At 43.8% G+C, this 14,288-nt stretch overlaps 1 protein-coding gene across 5 annotated transcripts in view; it reads right to left on the bottom strand.

Annotated features, from left to right (window-relative positions):
• CTNND2 (catenin delta 2) overlaps positions 1-14,288 on the bottom strand; it is a 782,618-nt gene that overhangs the window by 109,824 nt on the left and 658,506 nt on the right. For all 5 annotated transcript variants that reach the window (XM_059694779.1, XM_059694782.1, XM_059694778.1 and 2 more), the window contains 2 exons: positions 5,852-5,969; positions 506-691 (listed from right to left, as the gene is read on the bottom strand). In XM_059694779.1, the coding sequence (XP_059550762.1) occupies positions 506-691; positions 5,852-5,969 (304 nt within the window). The remainder of the gene's footprint in view (positions 1-505; positions 692-5,851; positions 5,970-14,288) is intronic.

Below are 14,288 nucleotides of genomic sequence, written 5' to 3'. Positions count from 1 at the left end.
AAGCTTCTGATGTCATTCTGCTGGAAGGACTGTGAGTCTCAGGCTGCCACCCCATTTCCAGAGTAAGATCACATGCCCTGACGTTTCAAAACGCTACATGACATGCATGCTGGGTTTTCATGCATCTCTCTCCCTCAGCGTCTTTTCTTTAGGCCACACCTATTCCGTGCACCGGAACCACCTGAGAGGCACCTCACCTGGGTCCCCCAGGGACCTCTATAAATGTGGGAATCCACACATGGAAGAAGCAGCTCCTGGGTCTGACTTTAAGAGCTGGCACCCTACAGTCTACCTGTTCTCTTTTTGAAATTCCCTATGTTGGCAGGACATGGGGGAGTCATTTAATGTGCCACTGTCTCAGCTGTGAAATTCCCACCGGAAAATTGTGGGATGCATTAGTGATGTTCCCGCATGTTGAAAGCCCTGCACCTATACACGCAGATGAAATATTAATGTTGCAATTGGGGAAGGGAATAATTGCATGCAGCTGCGAGTCGCGCATCACCTGGTCCTGGGACTTCTTTTTCTTCTTCTTCTTTCCCCAGCACCCGGAGCTCTCTGCGTCTTTGCCACCGGCCTCCCCACAGAGCAGCCCATCCAGCTCATCCGTGCCCATGTGCTGTCCCTGAGACGTTTCTGCCGCCAGCCGGTACGAGAGGTTCCTTAAAATGCACACACAGTTTTCAACGGTCTGCAGAACCCAGGAAAAAGGAAACAGAGGGATGAATAAAAACTAGCTAGCACTCCATCCAAAAAAGCCATCAGTCTCCACACACACATTTCTCTTTAGATGCATTTAGCTGTGGGCTCTTAAAGTTCCCTTGACAGCCACAATGGAAAGAATTTGAAAAGCTTAGAGAGGTCTTAAGACTTTTTCTCCCCACAAAGAAACTAGTTATCAAGAATAGTTACTTCTACAGTTAGCTGTCATTGATGACTGAAATTCGCTTGTGAGTGGGAAAGAACCTACAATCACAAGAGGACCCAGATGTTGTCCACTTAACAGACATCTGGGGACTGGGGCTCAGAATCACCAAATGCATGGATGATCGGATTTCCATCAGCTCTGGGAGGGTGACACCAATATTTACCAGGGCACTTTCTGGGAGTAGGATGGGGCAGGAGACGCAAACCAGAGTTGTCCCAGGCACACTAGGTACTGTGGTCACCTGGGGCCATACATTAATCAAGCTACTGATTTTTTCTGAGATGGCCAGTGTTCCTATTTTCTTAGCAAAGGGGCTAAACAGCGGCTAAGGACACATGTTGCAGAGCTAGACCCTAGGTCTCTGAATATTGGCTGTTTGACTTGGACAAGGCACCCAGCATCTCCATGGCTCCATAACCTCCTCTGTAAGATGGTCATCATTATACCCACGCTTTAGTGTGCTGTGTGGATTAGGTGAGCTAGAGGATGTAAGTGAGGCAGGCAGAATAATGTCCTGCCAAGGTGTTCACATCTGAGTCTCTGGAGCCCGTGAATATGTTAGGTTATGTGGTGTGGGGATTGAGGTTGCAAATGGAAGGTTGCCACTCAGATGACCTTGAGATGGGGAGATGATCCTGGGTTATCCAGGTAGACCTGTGTAAATCATGAGTCTCCTGTAGGTGAAAGAGGGAGGCAGAGGAGTTAGAGTGAACTGAGGTAAGAAGGACATGACGGGCCATTGCTGGCTGTAGAGATGGAAGAAGGGGCCAGGAGCCAAGGAATGCCTGCAGCCTCCAGAAGCTGTGAAGGGCCAGGAAACAGCTTCTTTCTGGAGCCTCCAGAAGGAGCACAGCCCTGTCCACACATTGATTTTAGCCCAAACAAGACCCATTTGGACTCCTGGCCTAAATGATAAGACAATACATTTGTATTTTTAAGTTACTGTGCATGTGGCCATTTGTTACAGCAGCAACAGGAAACAGATCCGTTGTGTACATACTGAGGAGAGTGCCTGGCACACAGAGGCTACACAAGGCCTCATATCAAAAACAGTGGTGGAGACAGCACCTTGGGGAAGCCCAGGGCATATGACCTACAGCTGGCCTGTCTGCATCTATGTCCTGGCTCTACCCTTTAAGGGGCTGTGACCTTGCTGTATGCAGAGGGCTAAACCTCTCTGTGACTCTATTTCCTTCCAAAGGCCCTACCACCAAATACCATCACATTGGAGATTAGGTTTCAATATATGAATTTGGTGAGGATACATTCAGCCCAAATATCAGTCTTTTGGCCTTCATTATGGATTTGAGGAACTGTGGGCTAAGGGAAAAAATACCTAATGTAAAAGGAAAGAACAGAATAATAGTGGAAAAAATATAATTGAAGTAAGTGTTATTTCATTATTTTTCAGGCACCTACCGTGTGATAGCCACAGTTCAGGCAAAGAACCTCGTTCCATTGTACAGGTGAAGGGAACGAGATCTGAAGCTGTTACTAACTCAGAGGACTGTGCCACTTCTCTCTAGCTCTGGGTCAGGGCTGGAGGGGGGGGTGGGGCGGGCAGCACTTCTCCTGACTGCGCCTGACATTTGGTAAAAGGCAGGATATGTCTTTGACTTGTCTGTGGGGGCATGGAAATCAACCAGGGAAACTGATCTTCAGGATCTGTCTTTAGAGCCTTTGCCATTCTAGACCTTTCTTGTCAGCTTTTCAAGGTTTCATGACTGCTAATCCCACAGGCTTTGAGTCAACTCGATTTTCCATTTCAAGCATCCTCTCAGCATAAAAAAAAGGCACCAGCATGAAAGCAGGTAAACACAGGATGATGCATGAAAGAGAGGAGAGTCCCTCCCTGGAAGGAAAATGTTGCGGCATTAAGTCAGAATGATTTTCAAATCAGCTCAAACTGAGTTTTTCTTACATCAAAGACTTGGGAGAATAAACTTCTTTCTCATCCTCCTGTTCATCTTCCCCGGGGCATCTCTGGGCCTCTGTTTAACAAATGACAACTGGGGAATACATCTGCAGCAGTTTCGGGGCATGCTTTATAATTGACCTGTGGCTGGGGGATGATTTGGGGAGAGGAAAACAGGAGCGAGAACATGGGAGGGGGAGCGTGGGAGGGGAGAGAGGAGGTGGTGTAGAGAGAAGACTGGAGCAAGGGAGATTACAGGGACTGAATCTCTTTCTCTCTGTCTCTCTCCCTCCCTCTCCCATTAGGTTTGGTTCGGGAGGGTTACCAATTCAAGCACTGTTCTCTAAAGGGACAGCAAAAAGAAGACTGACAGCCACTGCCTTTCTTGGGGATGCCAGCAGAAGGCGAGTGGCAGCTGGTGGTTTTGCTTTTAACATCCATTGCTGTCAACAGTGCTTTTAGCAGTTCCTCATGGTCACCAGGGTCATTTGACTCCTTATTTTCTATTAGAAAGGGCTAATTTGGAAGTTGTCCAGAGACTGCTCTACCATATGTTACCCATTCAACAAACTGTCCCAATTACAGGAGCCGGGCTGAGCGTGAGCATGGAATCCAGGCTCTTGTATTCATTAATGTGGCTGGCCGTAAAGAGAATGTGTACTCATTTTTTCCCCCTTTCTAACTTGTCACTGTGGAAGCTTAGAGGTGGCCAAGCAGAGGGCTGAGTGTGGAATTATGGGACAATCATAATAATACGTCAAAACTCAATAGCACATTCTGGCCAGCAGAGCACTGCCGAGCAATTTTTCACATGCGATCTTTTCAGCAGCCGTGATGATCCTCCTTGTCACAAAGCTGAGGACACTGGGGATGGCCCCCTAGTCAGTGCAAGGTACGGATGGCAACCACCCCCCCCCCCCAGCCCAGCATGCCCTGGTGCCAAGTCCAGTGCTCTTGCTACTCGATCAGGAACATCTGATTATTCAAATCTCAGGTAGTTTAACTGTCCCAATTACTCCAATTTCCTCTTTGGGGGGGGGGGGGATATGGGATTTAAAGGAAAATCTCAACAGTCTTCCAAGAGTTTCAGGAGTCTATTCATCTGATACCCCCGGAAAAAGGTGAGTGTGCCGCAGCACTCTGGATTTGGACATGCTCCTGAAGGCTGCTATCCCCACTGGCAATGGTGGCATGGCCCCTGGCCAAGGCAAGGCTGCTGACTTTCCATTTTCAATTGCAAGGCTCAGACAGTATTACAGCTCTTTTGGTATCCAGTATAGCAAGAGGCTTAGTGTCTCAATGTCTTAGAATTTACTGATCTGAATATTAAGATCCCGGGCATTGTGGCTTCAGTGAATGAACTTCAGTAGCTTAAACAAACACACACATGTCCATTAGGTTAACAGGTATCTGTGAATACTCAAGACATCTTGACTGGGCACTTCTTTAGGGACTCAGTATTCATGTCAATGATATTAAAGTGGCCGCTAAGGGTGATTACAAGAAGGGATAATTAAATCTTTATTATATCATATTCTGTCTTGGGAATTGCTAACATCTATACAGTGAACAAAAGGATGAAAACGTGACTGAGTGTCAGGAATGAGATGACAAGCAGTGTTCATAATTGGAGACAACTAGTACTCAAAGGGTTGGAGCCACAGAAGATACTGTCCACCCAAAGCGTAGGGAGGAGGGCTCAGGCAGCAGTAATTTTCTAAACTTTCGGTCACTCTCATGTGTAGTTATGTTGAGAAGCGCTATGTTAAACCACCCCCCATGCCAGTTAGTAATTAAATGGATAAAATCACCATTATTTGTTCTTTATCTGACTTCACAACTGAATTACACTAAACCATACCCCGCTTAGAGCCTGTTTAACGCTATATCTACTAAGATGGGCTCTCAATCCAAGATGCACATTGAATCACTGGTGAATTTTTAAGGATGCAAAGATCAGAGAAAAGAGTTAGATGCTGAGATTCAGAGGTCTATGGTGGGCTCCAAGACTCATGTGTTTATTAAACGTTCCAAAGGCAATTCTGATGAGTCAGCATTGAAAACCCTGGGATCAGTGCTGTGGTTCACGACCAGGGCCAATTCTGCCTCCCATGGGACCCGATTTGGCAACAACTGAAGACATTTTTCTGTGGAACACAAGTGGGGAGCGGGGAGGATGCTATAGGCATCTATGAGAAAAGGCCAGGGATGCTGCTCAACATCCTACAGTGCACAGGACTGTCTCCCCCCGACAATGAGTTAATCAGCCCCAAATGTCGATAGTGTGGCTCTGGAGAAACTCTTACTAAGGATCACATTTATCACACCTGCTACTTAAAACGTGCTGGTAAAGTCTGTATTTATATCGGGATCTTCTGAAAGTATAAATTTATATTTGCAGTGAATATAAAGACAAATTAAGACAAACAAAAATAGCTCAGTCACTGGAATAGCCCACCCAGTTCTATTTTGATTTGTGAACTAAAACTGCACAGACACTGAGGATTAATTAACGTGCTGACAGCCTCATTTATGTAGCATTTTGACAGCATTTACTCACAATTCATCGGCATTTTTTAAATGCCGTTTGGTACAATTAGCGATTGTTAAAAAGCTAACTTGTAGGAATATAGGATTATTCATATCGCAGGTAGTTTTAACATTTCTTTGTCTTTTGAAAGTTGATTTCATGATATAAAACTAGAAGTTTGAGAGTAATGTGGTATGCAAACGTTTATACACTCATCTCTGTTGTCCCCCCCCCCCCAAACACCTGTGGTTTGAGTAACTTAAAACAATCAATTTCTACTCATGGCTAATCAAGAGTCAAGTGTAGTTCTAAGCTGGGCTTAGAGGCCCTGTCTTGGAAATGTTGGATTCATACAAGAAGACCAAGATGTACTTCAGAGTGAAAGCATTAACATAGCTCGCTGCTGTTGTCAGTCATTGCTTAGTCCTTCAGGCTTCTTTACTGTCTAAGGTGCTTAATCTGTGTGAATACAACAAACCTTGCTATCGATCTCACTGCTCCCCAGCGCAGACTGGATGACGTAGAGCAGGGCATCTGTGAGCCCCTCACATTCCCGCATCCTCCTGCGGGCCTCCTCGCCGGCTGAACTCACATTCCTGCAAAGCAAAAGGACCTGTTAGCAACCTTCAGGGTGATCACCAAAAGAATGCTCTTCCACACACGCCTCCTCTCCTAGTTTCAAAGAAAACGCTTTGCTTGCCTTTTCAGAATGTTTATCAAAAATGAAGTTTTATTGAGTAGGGATGGCTTCAACCACCTCTACTAACTCATCAAATCCATCCTAAAACTGGGGAAGTCACAGATAGCTGTAATGCAACTAGAGAAATGGAGAACACAGAATTCAAACATGTGATCCGCGAGCGTCCCGTGACCACTGAGGGTGGGAGACTTTCAGAAAGTCTTCAAAGTTTCCTTCCTTTACCATCGATGAAGGAATCACAGCTCTTTGATTCAAAGGACTCTTCTTCTTTAAGAAGTGTGAAACATTTTTCAAAGACAGAGCTTCCAACTTACTAAAATATTTTTGAGAGCTAATTTTATCTGCCTCAAAAATATACCTACATTGGTCCAGCCAGAGTAAATTAGAAATTTATTCTAAGAACATAGTGAGGGGTTTCTGTGAAAATTTAGCCATGGGGGTGCCCATGGCCCCCTGTAGAGGCAGGAATTAACCAAACTCCTTCTTGGACTGGCACATGCTGGGCTAGAGCCAACAGAAGGAGCCTTCTGTAATGCAATGCACAGGTGGGAAGCAGAGAGATATAAAAACCATGAGACAATCCTAGCCACCAGACCTATAAAAAGCAGGAGATAACCTTAGTCAAAGATGCACATTTGGGATGCTTTTTCATACGCCACCATCTGAAAGTATGTTCTTGGTCTCCTAACCATGGAGAGGATTGGGTTCCAGTTAAGAATTTTTGCAGCGACTGACTTACCAACAACACAGCCTGTGGGAGGGATGATGCAGGAGGTGGGTTTATAGAAAGAGGTTCAAAGGGACTGAATGATTTTAGAAGCTGTGGGGAAGAGAGAGAATGATCTGGGCTGAGCAATGACTCTCAAAAGTTGACTGGTATCAGAAGCCCCTGGAGGGTGTTCATGTAGATTGTTGGACCCCCACCCTGAGGTCTCTGGTGGAGTCGATCTGAAGATACTTTCTCGATTTTTTCAAAAAATCGAGAAAGTGTCTTCAGTTGCATATTTGGGGGTATTGGTGCTGATAATTTCTACTGCTCTAGCTCTAATCTAGGGGGAGAGTTTGTTGGGGAGGATATTGATTTTTGCTGACAGCCCCAGGCAGCCACCTGGCAGTTCCCAAGAATCTGTGGCCTGGGACAGAGCCTGCAAAAGTTGAATAGAGAACATCTCCACACCCACACTGTAACTGACACACACATCCTCATTTCATTTTCACAACATCCTTCATTGTGACGCTTCATTCTATTTTACATACAAGAAAACTGAGGCTCAAAGCAGTTATCAAAAGCCACATGGGTGGCAAGTGGAGAAGCTGAAAGAAACCCAGGGCTTGACGTGCAATATAGATGGACTATGCTTCTCAGGAATTAAAATAAAATAAAATAGGCCTAATGCCAAAATGCTACTGAACATAAATGTTTTCTTTGATATCTAAAAAGTTCTGTGGAACATGTATTAAATAGGATCTACCAGCATTTTAATGTAATACTGGGAAAGGTTATTCAATTCAAATTAGTATTTTTGGCATTTGCTGATCATAAAATATAAACAAAATTCCTCAGTTCTTTAGATAATACAACTGGACAGGTATTGACAGCGTTTTTATGTAAAGTGTTATGGATTCTGCTTTGGGGTGGCAAACCGTCCTTTCTGACACGATCCCTTGGAAAAGGAAGAACTAACTTCCTACTAGGGAAAAAGTGGTGAGAGGCATACTGGAATTACTCTAAACCAGAAGCAGGGGCTTTGTAAAGAGATCACTTTTAGACCATTCCTCCACGAAGAGATTTTCATCAGGTCAAGCTTTGAGGCCTTTGCAGTGATAGGTTTGTTCAAAAATTCCAATCAGACCTCTTTGGCCAGAAGAATGCTGTGGCAATGTGTGATTGTGTTTGAAATCTTGCCTCTTTGTCCCTAAGGAGGTCGTGTCTTCAAAGAGAGAACGATGGAATTTAGACTTTAAAGAACCTTAGGACAGCTCATGTACACCCTGGTCTGGAATCCTCTGTACTCTTCCTGTACCCATGAACACCGCTTTCCTTTCAATAAGTTCACCATGGGGACAGTGAATGCGTCCTGATTCACATATAAATTTTATAATGTTCAGCCTATCTTTTACTGGTAATCAATGAATGGGCAGGGCCAACCAATGAACCAATGGGAAAGATGAGGAATTAACGACTTTGTCAACATTATAAGTTGCCAATATTAATCTAAACATTTTTCTTTATTGTAGTTTTTGTTTGATTCCAGTCTAGTCTAGTCTTCTCCAAAATTAAAAAAAGTTATTAACTGGCTACTATATTAAAGCATTAAAGATGTTGGAAAATGAGAAAGATTTATAAATTAGGGTCCCTACAGGGGAAATGACTGTGGTGGGGACACACACACACACACACACACACACCCCTCTGATACAGCAGGTAGGATGGAGTTACCACAGTGTCTGCAGGCAGAATGAGGATCAATATAAATTTTTAAACAGAGTGAAATATGCATATGTCCCTTTTTCAATGGGTTGCAGTGTCCTACAAGCCTTTGGGGATGGGTTTCTACTCTTAATCACCTATTCCTGAATGAGTGAAACATATGGTGAGTACCTTTGGTTTTTCATTGTGGAGTAGAGGCGGGCTTTCTTTTTCTCCCCTTTCCCCCAAACACAAGATCTACCATGCTATGCATGCTTCACTGTTTAAAATTTCTATAAAGCCAATAACATCGTGTGCTGGTCACTGTGCAGTTATTGTAATTTTGGTCCTACGTGTTTGACAATGAGCCAATGTCTAACTTAAAGAGTTCCATCCTCCCTTGTATATTAACCACCTTACACCTGTCTTGAGGAGGTGGTTTTCATGTCTAACTAGAAACTGGGGCAGCAAAATTCTGTGCATTAATATGACATTAAAACAAATACTTGTAGGTTATTTATAAAGACTGCAATGAGGCTGTAATATCTATTCCTTAGGAATAATCTTTATCATCTGTATTAAAATGTCAGTAGATATGTCATTTGGAAATTTCTGCTTAAAGTAGATTCTAGATACATTTTTTTTTAAAGGAAAGAGGTGTTGTTTTTTAAAAAAAATACATTTTTATTGATTTCAGAGAAGAAGGGAGAGGGAGAGAGAGATGGAAACATCAATGATGAGGGAGAGTCATTGATTGGCTACTTCCTGCATGCCCCATACCGGGGATAAAGCCCGCAGCCTGGGCATGTGGACCTAACTGGGAATCAAACTGTGACCTTCAGACGTCACGCTCTACCACTGAGCCATGCCAGCTGGAAAATTCTATATACTTTTTATCTAACCAATAAAAAGTAAAACATTTCCTTTACATATTACCATCAGCAAGGAAACAGAGACCTCAGTCCTACGTGAAGGAACCAGATTCTCCCAAGAGCCATTAGTAAGGAACACAGCCTGCTGACACCTCCATTTTAAACTGGTGAGACTGGTGTCTGACTTGGAACTGACAGAAACTGTAGCACAATACATTTGTCATGTTCTAAGTCACTAAGTCTGTGGTAATTTGTCATAGTAGCAAAAGGAAACAAATACAAAGCTTGTTTTACTCAAGGGTAAGTGGATTTTTTCAACACCGTCCCTAAATGTTTCATAAGCCACTGCTTTCCTGGAAACTACTTAGCTACAGTGGGCTCATGCAAGATTTTAGAAGATATTTCTAGATGATCAAATAATTGTATTAACTTGACCAGGACCAAACAGGCACATATATAAGAAAATTAAAATTTTTCCTAGAGGCATGTGTGTAGAGGAGGCGGGTGGCTTACCAAGCATCTTTCCTCAACTATGCAAAGAACGCTGATGTGACGTGGTGATGCACTTGGCTTTATTTTGGCCCCTTGCTAATCTGATGAAGCCGTGTGAGTGCCTCCAAATGGGTGGCCATCACCTTGGTCTGGATTGCTCGCCTGTCTGCTTGACATCTTGCACTCCTGCCAGTCCTCTTTCAAGCAGAAGAGGCCCCTGAAAAGCTCAGTCTTCACAGCTTCCAGTGAACAGAAAGTGCAGGGGTTGGGATTATATAATGTGGGAAGTGAGGACGCGGGATTCAAGGGAGAGGAATGAGGCAGTTTCCTAGCTCTGCTGGAGTGAAGTCTGTATTATGGCCTCATGACTTTAAGTGACTTTCTGAAACACCACCCATAAGGACCCTGTTCTATGACCAGTAGTAAGATTAGCCACACTTCTGGAAACATTATTTGGATACAAATAATGAAAGGCTGAATTTACTTGAAAAGCTCTCAACTTCTCTCTTGACATTTGTGTTTTTTAAATCTTTACTTTTTAAAAAAGAATAGTTTAGGGGAGGCCAGGGGAATGTCAAGGGGGGGGGGGAAGGAGACATATGGAATACTCTTTGTAATACTTTAAGCATTAAAACAAAATAATAAAAAACAGAATATTTATTTTTACAGAAAGAGGAAAGGAGAAGAAGAGAGAAACATCAATCTGCGAGTGTAACATCAATCCGCTCCCTACTACATGCCCCCACTGGGGATGGAGCCCACAACCTGGGCATGTGCCCTGATCTAGAATCTAACCGGCAACCTTGTGGTGCATGGGACAGCACCCAACCAACTGAGCCACACCAGCCAGGGCTCAACATTTGTTTTTTTAAAAACTGGTCCTTCATTACAGCCAATGCAGAAAAATTTCCCCTTCTTCTCTTTTCAAGATTAGCAGTCTTCTGTTTGAATTCTTGCTGTGCAACTTACTGTCTTTTCCCAAGGAAGGTAATTTCTTTATAAATCAGGACAGTGATGGCTTGGTAATTACTTTGCTGAGCTGCAGGGACAGAATGCTTCAGTGGCCTAAAGACCAGCTACCTCATTGGGCCAGAAGCAAACACTGCTGCATGCTGTCCTCCTATCCGTAGCTCCTACGCCAGCCTGCCCACACTGGGGAATGTGAGCCAGCAGAGAGAGGGATTAGCTCCTCTGCCGCTGATTAGGCAACACTGGCCCCGTGAAGCTCTGCACAGACCGTGCCTTCTGTAGTCAGCTCTGCATCAGGGCACATTGTTCCAGAGGAGCCCAGAGCGCACCAGAATACCTGTGTGAAAACACACCCTATCGCTTTCAAGTACTGCCTAGGGTTTTAGCTACACGATTCCAATTAAAATTGATGGACGCCACAGAGTTAACTGCTCTAGGAAATGTCTGTTGAACGTTTCCCATTAGGCCAAATTACAAGGAAATCACAGGGAAGAAAAGGGTGAGTGCTGTGTGCCTAACACCGTTAACTGAACTTAATTGTGCTGGTGGCTCTTTGTGCTCCGTGACCATCCACAGTTGTTGTTTCCTAACTTGTGTTCGGGGAGTGAGCTGCACTCACAATGCCTCGAGTTACCAGACCGTATCTCAGGCTTAGAGCATTGCCATCTGGCCCAACCCCCTGGCTGCTCTCCACCTGCCCCGTGTCCCATCAACGTCTAAAACATTTCACTACAGCACATCTGGAGTGGGCTCTTCTTTCCACTGTGCTGACTGGGAATCCAGTGCATCTCATGTTGAAAGCGGCCACATCCCACCTTGCACCTCTGCTCAGCAGGGGGGCTTCCCCTCAAGCCTCCCCACTGTCGCAAGCGCTCCCCTAGAACAAATCCATTCACTGCCCATGGCCCTATTACAAATGCAACAGCAGCAAAAAGAAAATGTTATAGGTCAAAATGCCATTTAAGTTAAAAAAATGAATAAAAATGAGTGTTTTCTCTCTTCCTGGCTACACCGAATTATTTATCAACCAGACATAAGTCAGTGTACATATAAAATACATATAATAAATTAATAGGCTAGAAAACTCTGCAAAACAGAAACACAATATTCGCTTCACCAAGCAGGCAGCTTCCAGGAAAACAAGCATTGTGGCTAAATAAAAAAGGAGCAACACTGAGGCCATCCACTTCCTTGTATTTCCAGTCCTCTGTCTTCTAAGAAGTAGGAGAACAAAGCTGACTAATCAAGGGATTGTAGGTAATTGCCTACTTGTCTTTTAAATGTCAGATTGTGGGTTTGAAGAATTTCAAGATTTGGCCTTATGTTCTGGATTATTAATAGCTATTATTCAAACAACCCTTCCAACTCTTACTTCAATTCATCGCCTAATTCCCCACATGCAGTCATGTAATCTTTCAATGTTTTTACTTGCATGAACTTTTTAAAAAATATATATTTTATTGATTTTTTACAGAGAGGAGGGGAGAGAGATAGAGAGAGTTAGAAACATCGATGAGAGAGAAACATCGATCAGCTGCCTCCTGCACATCTCCTATTGGGGATGTGCCCGCAACCCAGGTACATGCCCTTGACCAGAATCGAACCTGGGACCTTTCAGTCCACAGGCCAACGCTCCATCCACTGAGCCAAACCGGTTTCGGCTACTTGCATGAACTTTTAACAAATCATATTCAAAGACTTATTGAAGCTGGGAATCAGTGTGACTGTTAAAAACTCACTTATCCAGGTGATAAATATCCTCAGGGTCAATTTCTTGTTTTCATGATTGCTTTGATTACTTACTGATACCTTACTAGACACCAATAAGAACAATCGAGAAAGTGGCTTCCGAGGAAAGAACTGCCTCAGCTCTTGTGTCCTATCACTCTCTTCTTCTACCCCAGGATACTCTGTGCAATTCCCCAGGTCTTCCCAGATGGTTTTGCTCTGGGTAGTCACTGTCATACCGATGCCATCAACATTTCTCTATGTTGCCTGCTCGTGACCCTGCCCAGCATGGAACGGTTAAGTGACAAAACAGGTAGCCACCAGGTAGGGAAGGAAGAAGAGAAAACCCCTGTCACTCTGCTGTTCCTGATCAGCCACCTGTCTATTCCTATTTGCCCCCGGCCCCCCACACCGTCTTCTTACATTTCTTCCTTGGAAAAAAGTCTCCTTACCTTTGTGGGAAAATGCTAATAAAAATAGTCCCTGGATCTAAACAGCTTAAGCTTCATGTCCAAATGGGAAGGAAGTGATTAACAATAAAAACCACATTTCCTTTAATCTCTTCGTTTACCCATCTCTCCTAATTGTTATCTGATAAATTTAGACGTGTGGATGACTCACTTGGTAGTCTTTTTCCGGGCCATAGAAAATCCAGACTTCAGTTGATTTGGCTAGTGATTATTGTGTGGTTCTGGCTAGGTGAAATAGATGAACAAGGCCAATCTTTGTTTGGTCAAAGATCAATTAAAACTGTGAGGGCACCTGTAGGCTACCTTCTTCTCATCTTGTTTTACAATGGGAATATGTAGGGTAGGGGTGCTGGGGAGGTGGGAAGAAGGAGGAGAAACCATAAGAATACAAATATACTTTGTATAAGAAAAAAACATTTACAGAAAACTCAGTAAAACTAAGATCTCTTGGCCTTTTTCACTTTTTTTTTCTGAAAGGGAGAAAGTATAATTTAATCTTAATTATTAAGATATGTTTTTACATTTTCGGGAAAATTCTGACTTATTAAAAGAAAGCAGGAATTGGCTTCTGTAAGAAGTACTAATGTGGTCTTCATCACAATTTTGCCATAATTTTTGGAAAAGTTGATATCCAATCCTGCTGATCTTTCATGTCTTTCCATTACCACAGAGACCCTAATTCATATTAGGGATGAGTTTTTTTAAGAGTCGTTGCCTTTTAAAATCTCAGCTGCTATAGCGCTTAGCAGATTCCCTGTCTCCCCCCATTACTATCAGGACTGGACTTTTTCTTCTTCACATGGTAGGGAGAATTTGAAAGAGGTCTTCACAAGATTCCTGCCCCCTGGTGGTTCAACAGAATGCTAACCTAGGCACTGTTGTGAAGGGGCTTTGCAGATGGAATTGAGGTTACCAACCAACTGGCCTTAAGATAGGGAGATGATCCTGGGTTACCCTGCTGGGCCCAATGTCATCATATAAACCCCTCATGGTGAAGAGGAAGGGAGAAGAGTCAGTTTGAGAGACATGGCTGTAGAGGAAGAGCCTGGCATTGCTGCTTTTGAGGAAGGTGGCCAGGAACCAGAGCACGTGGCAGCCTCTGGAGTGGAGGGCAGCTCCCCGCCAGCAGCCAGCAAGGAAACGAAGCCCTCACTCTACAAATGCTGGGAACAGAATTTGGCCAACAACCCGCCCGAGCCAGGAAGCAGATTCTTCCCAGAGGTCCCTGAAAAGAAAGAGTCCACCGGCAGACACCTTGATTTTAGACATAATGA

Source organism: Myotis daubentonii, chromosome 4, assembly GCF_963259705.1.
Source record: "Myotis daubentonii chromosome 4, mMyoDau2.1, whole genome shotgun sequence".
In the NCBI taxonomy this organism is placed as follows: domain Eukaryota; kingdom Metazoa; phylum Chordata; class Mammalia; order Chiroptera; family Vespertilionidae; genus Myotis; species Myotis daubentonii.
Note: the sequence above shows the minus strand (reverse complement) of the source record. Positions and strands in the feature narration are given on the sequence as shown.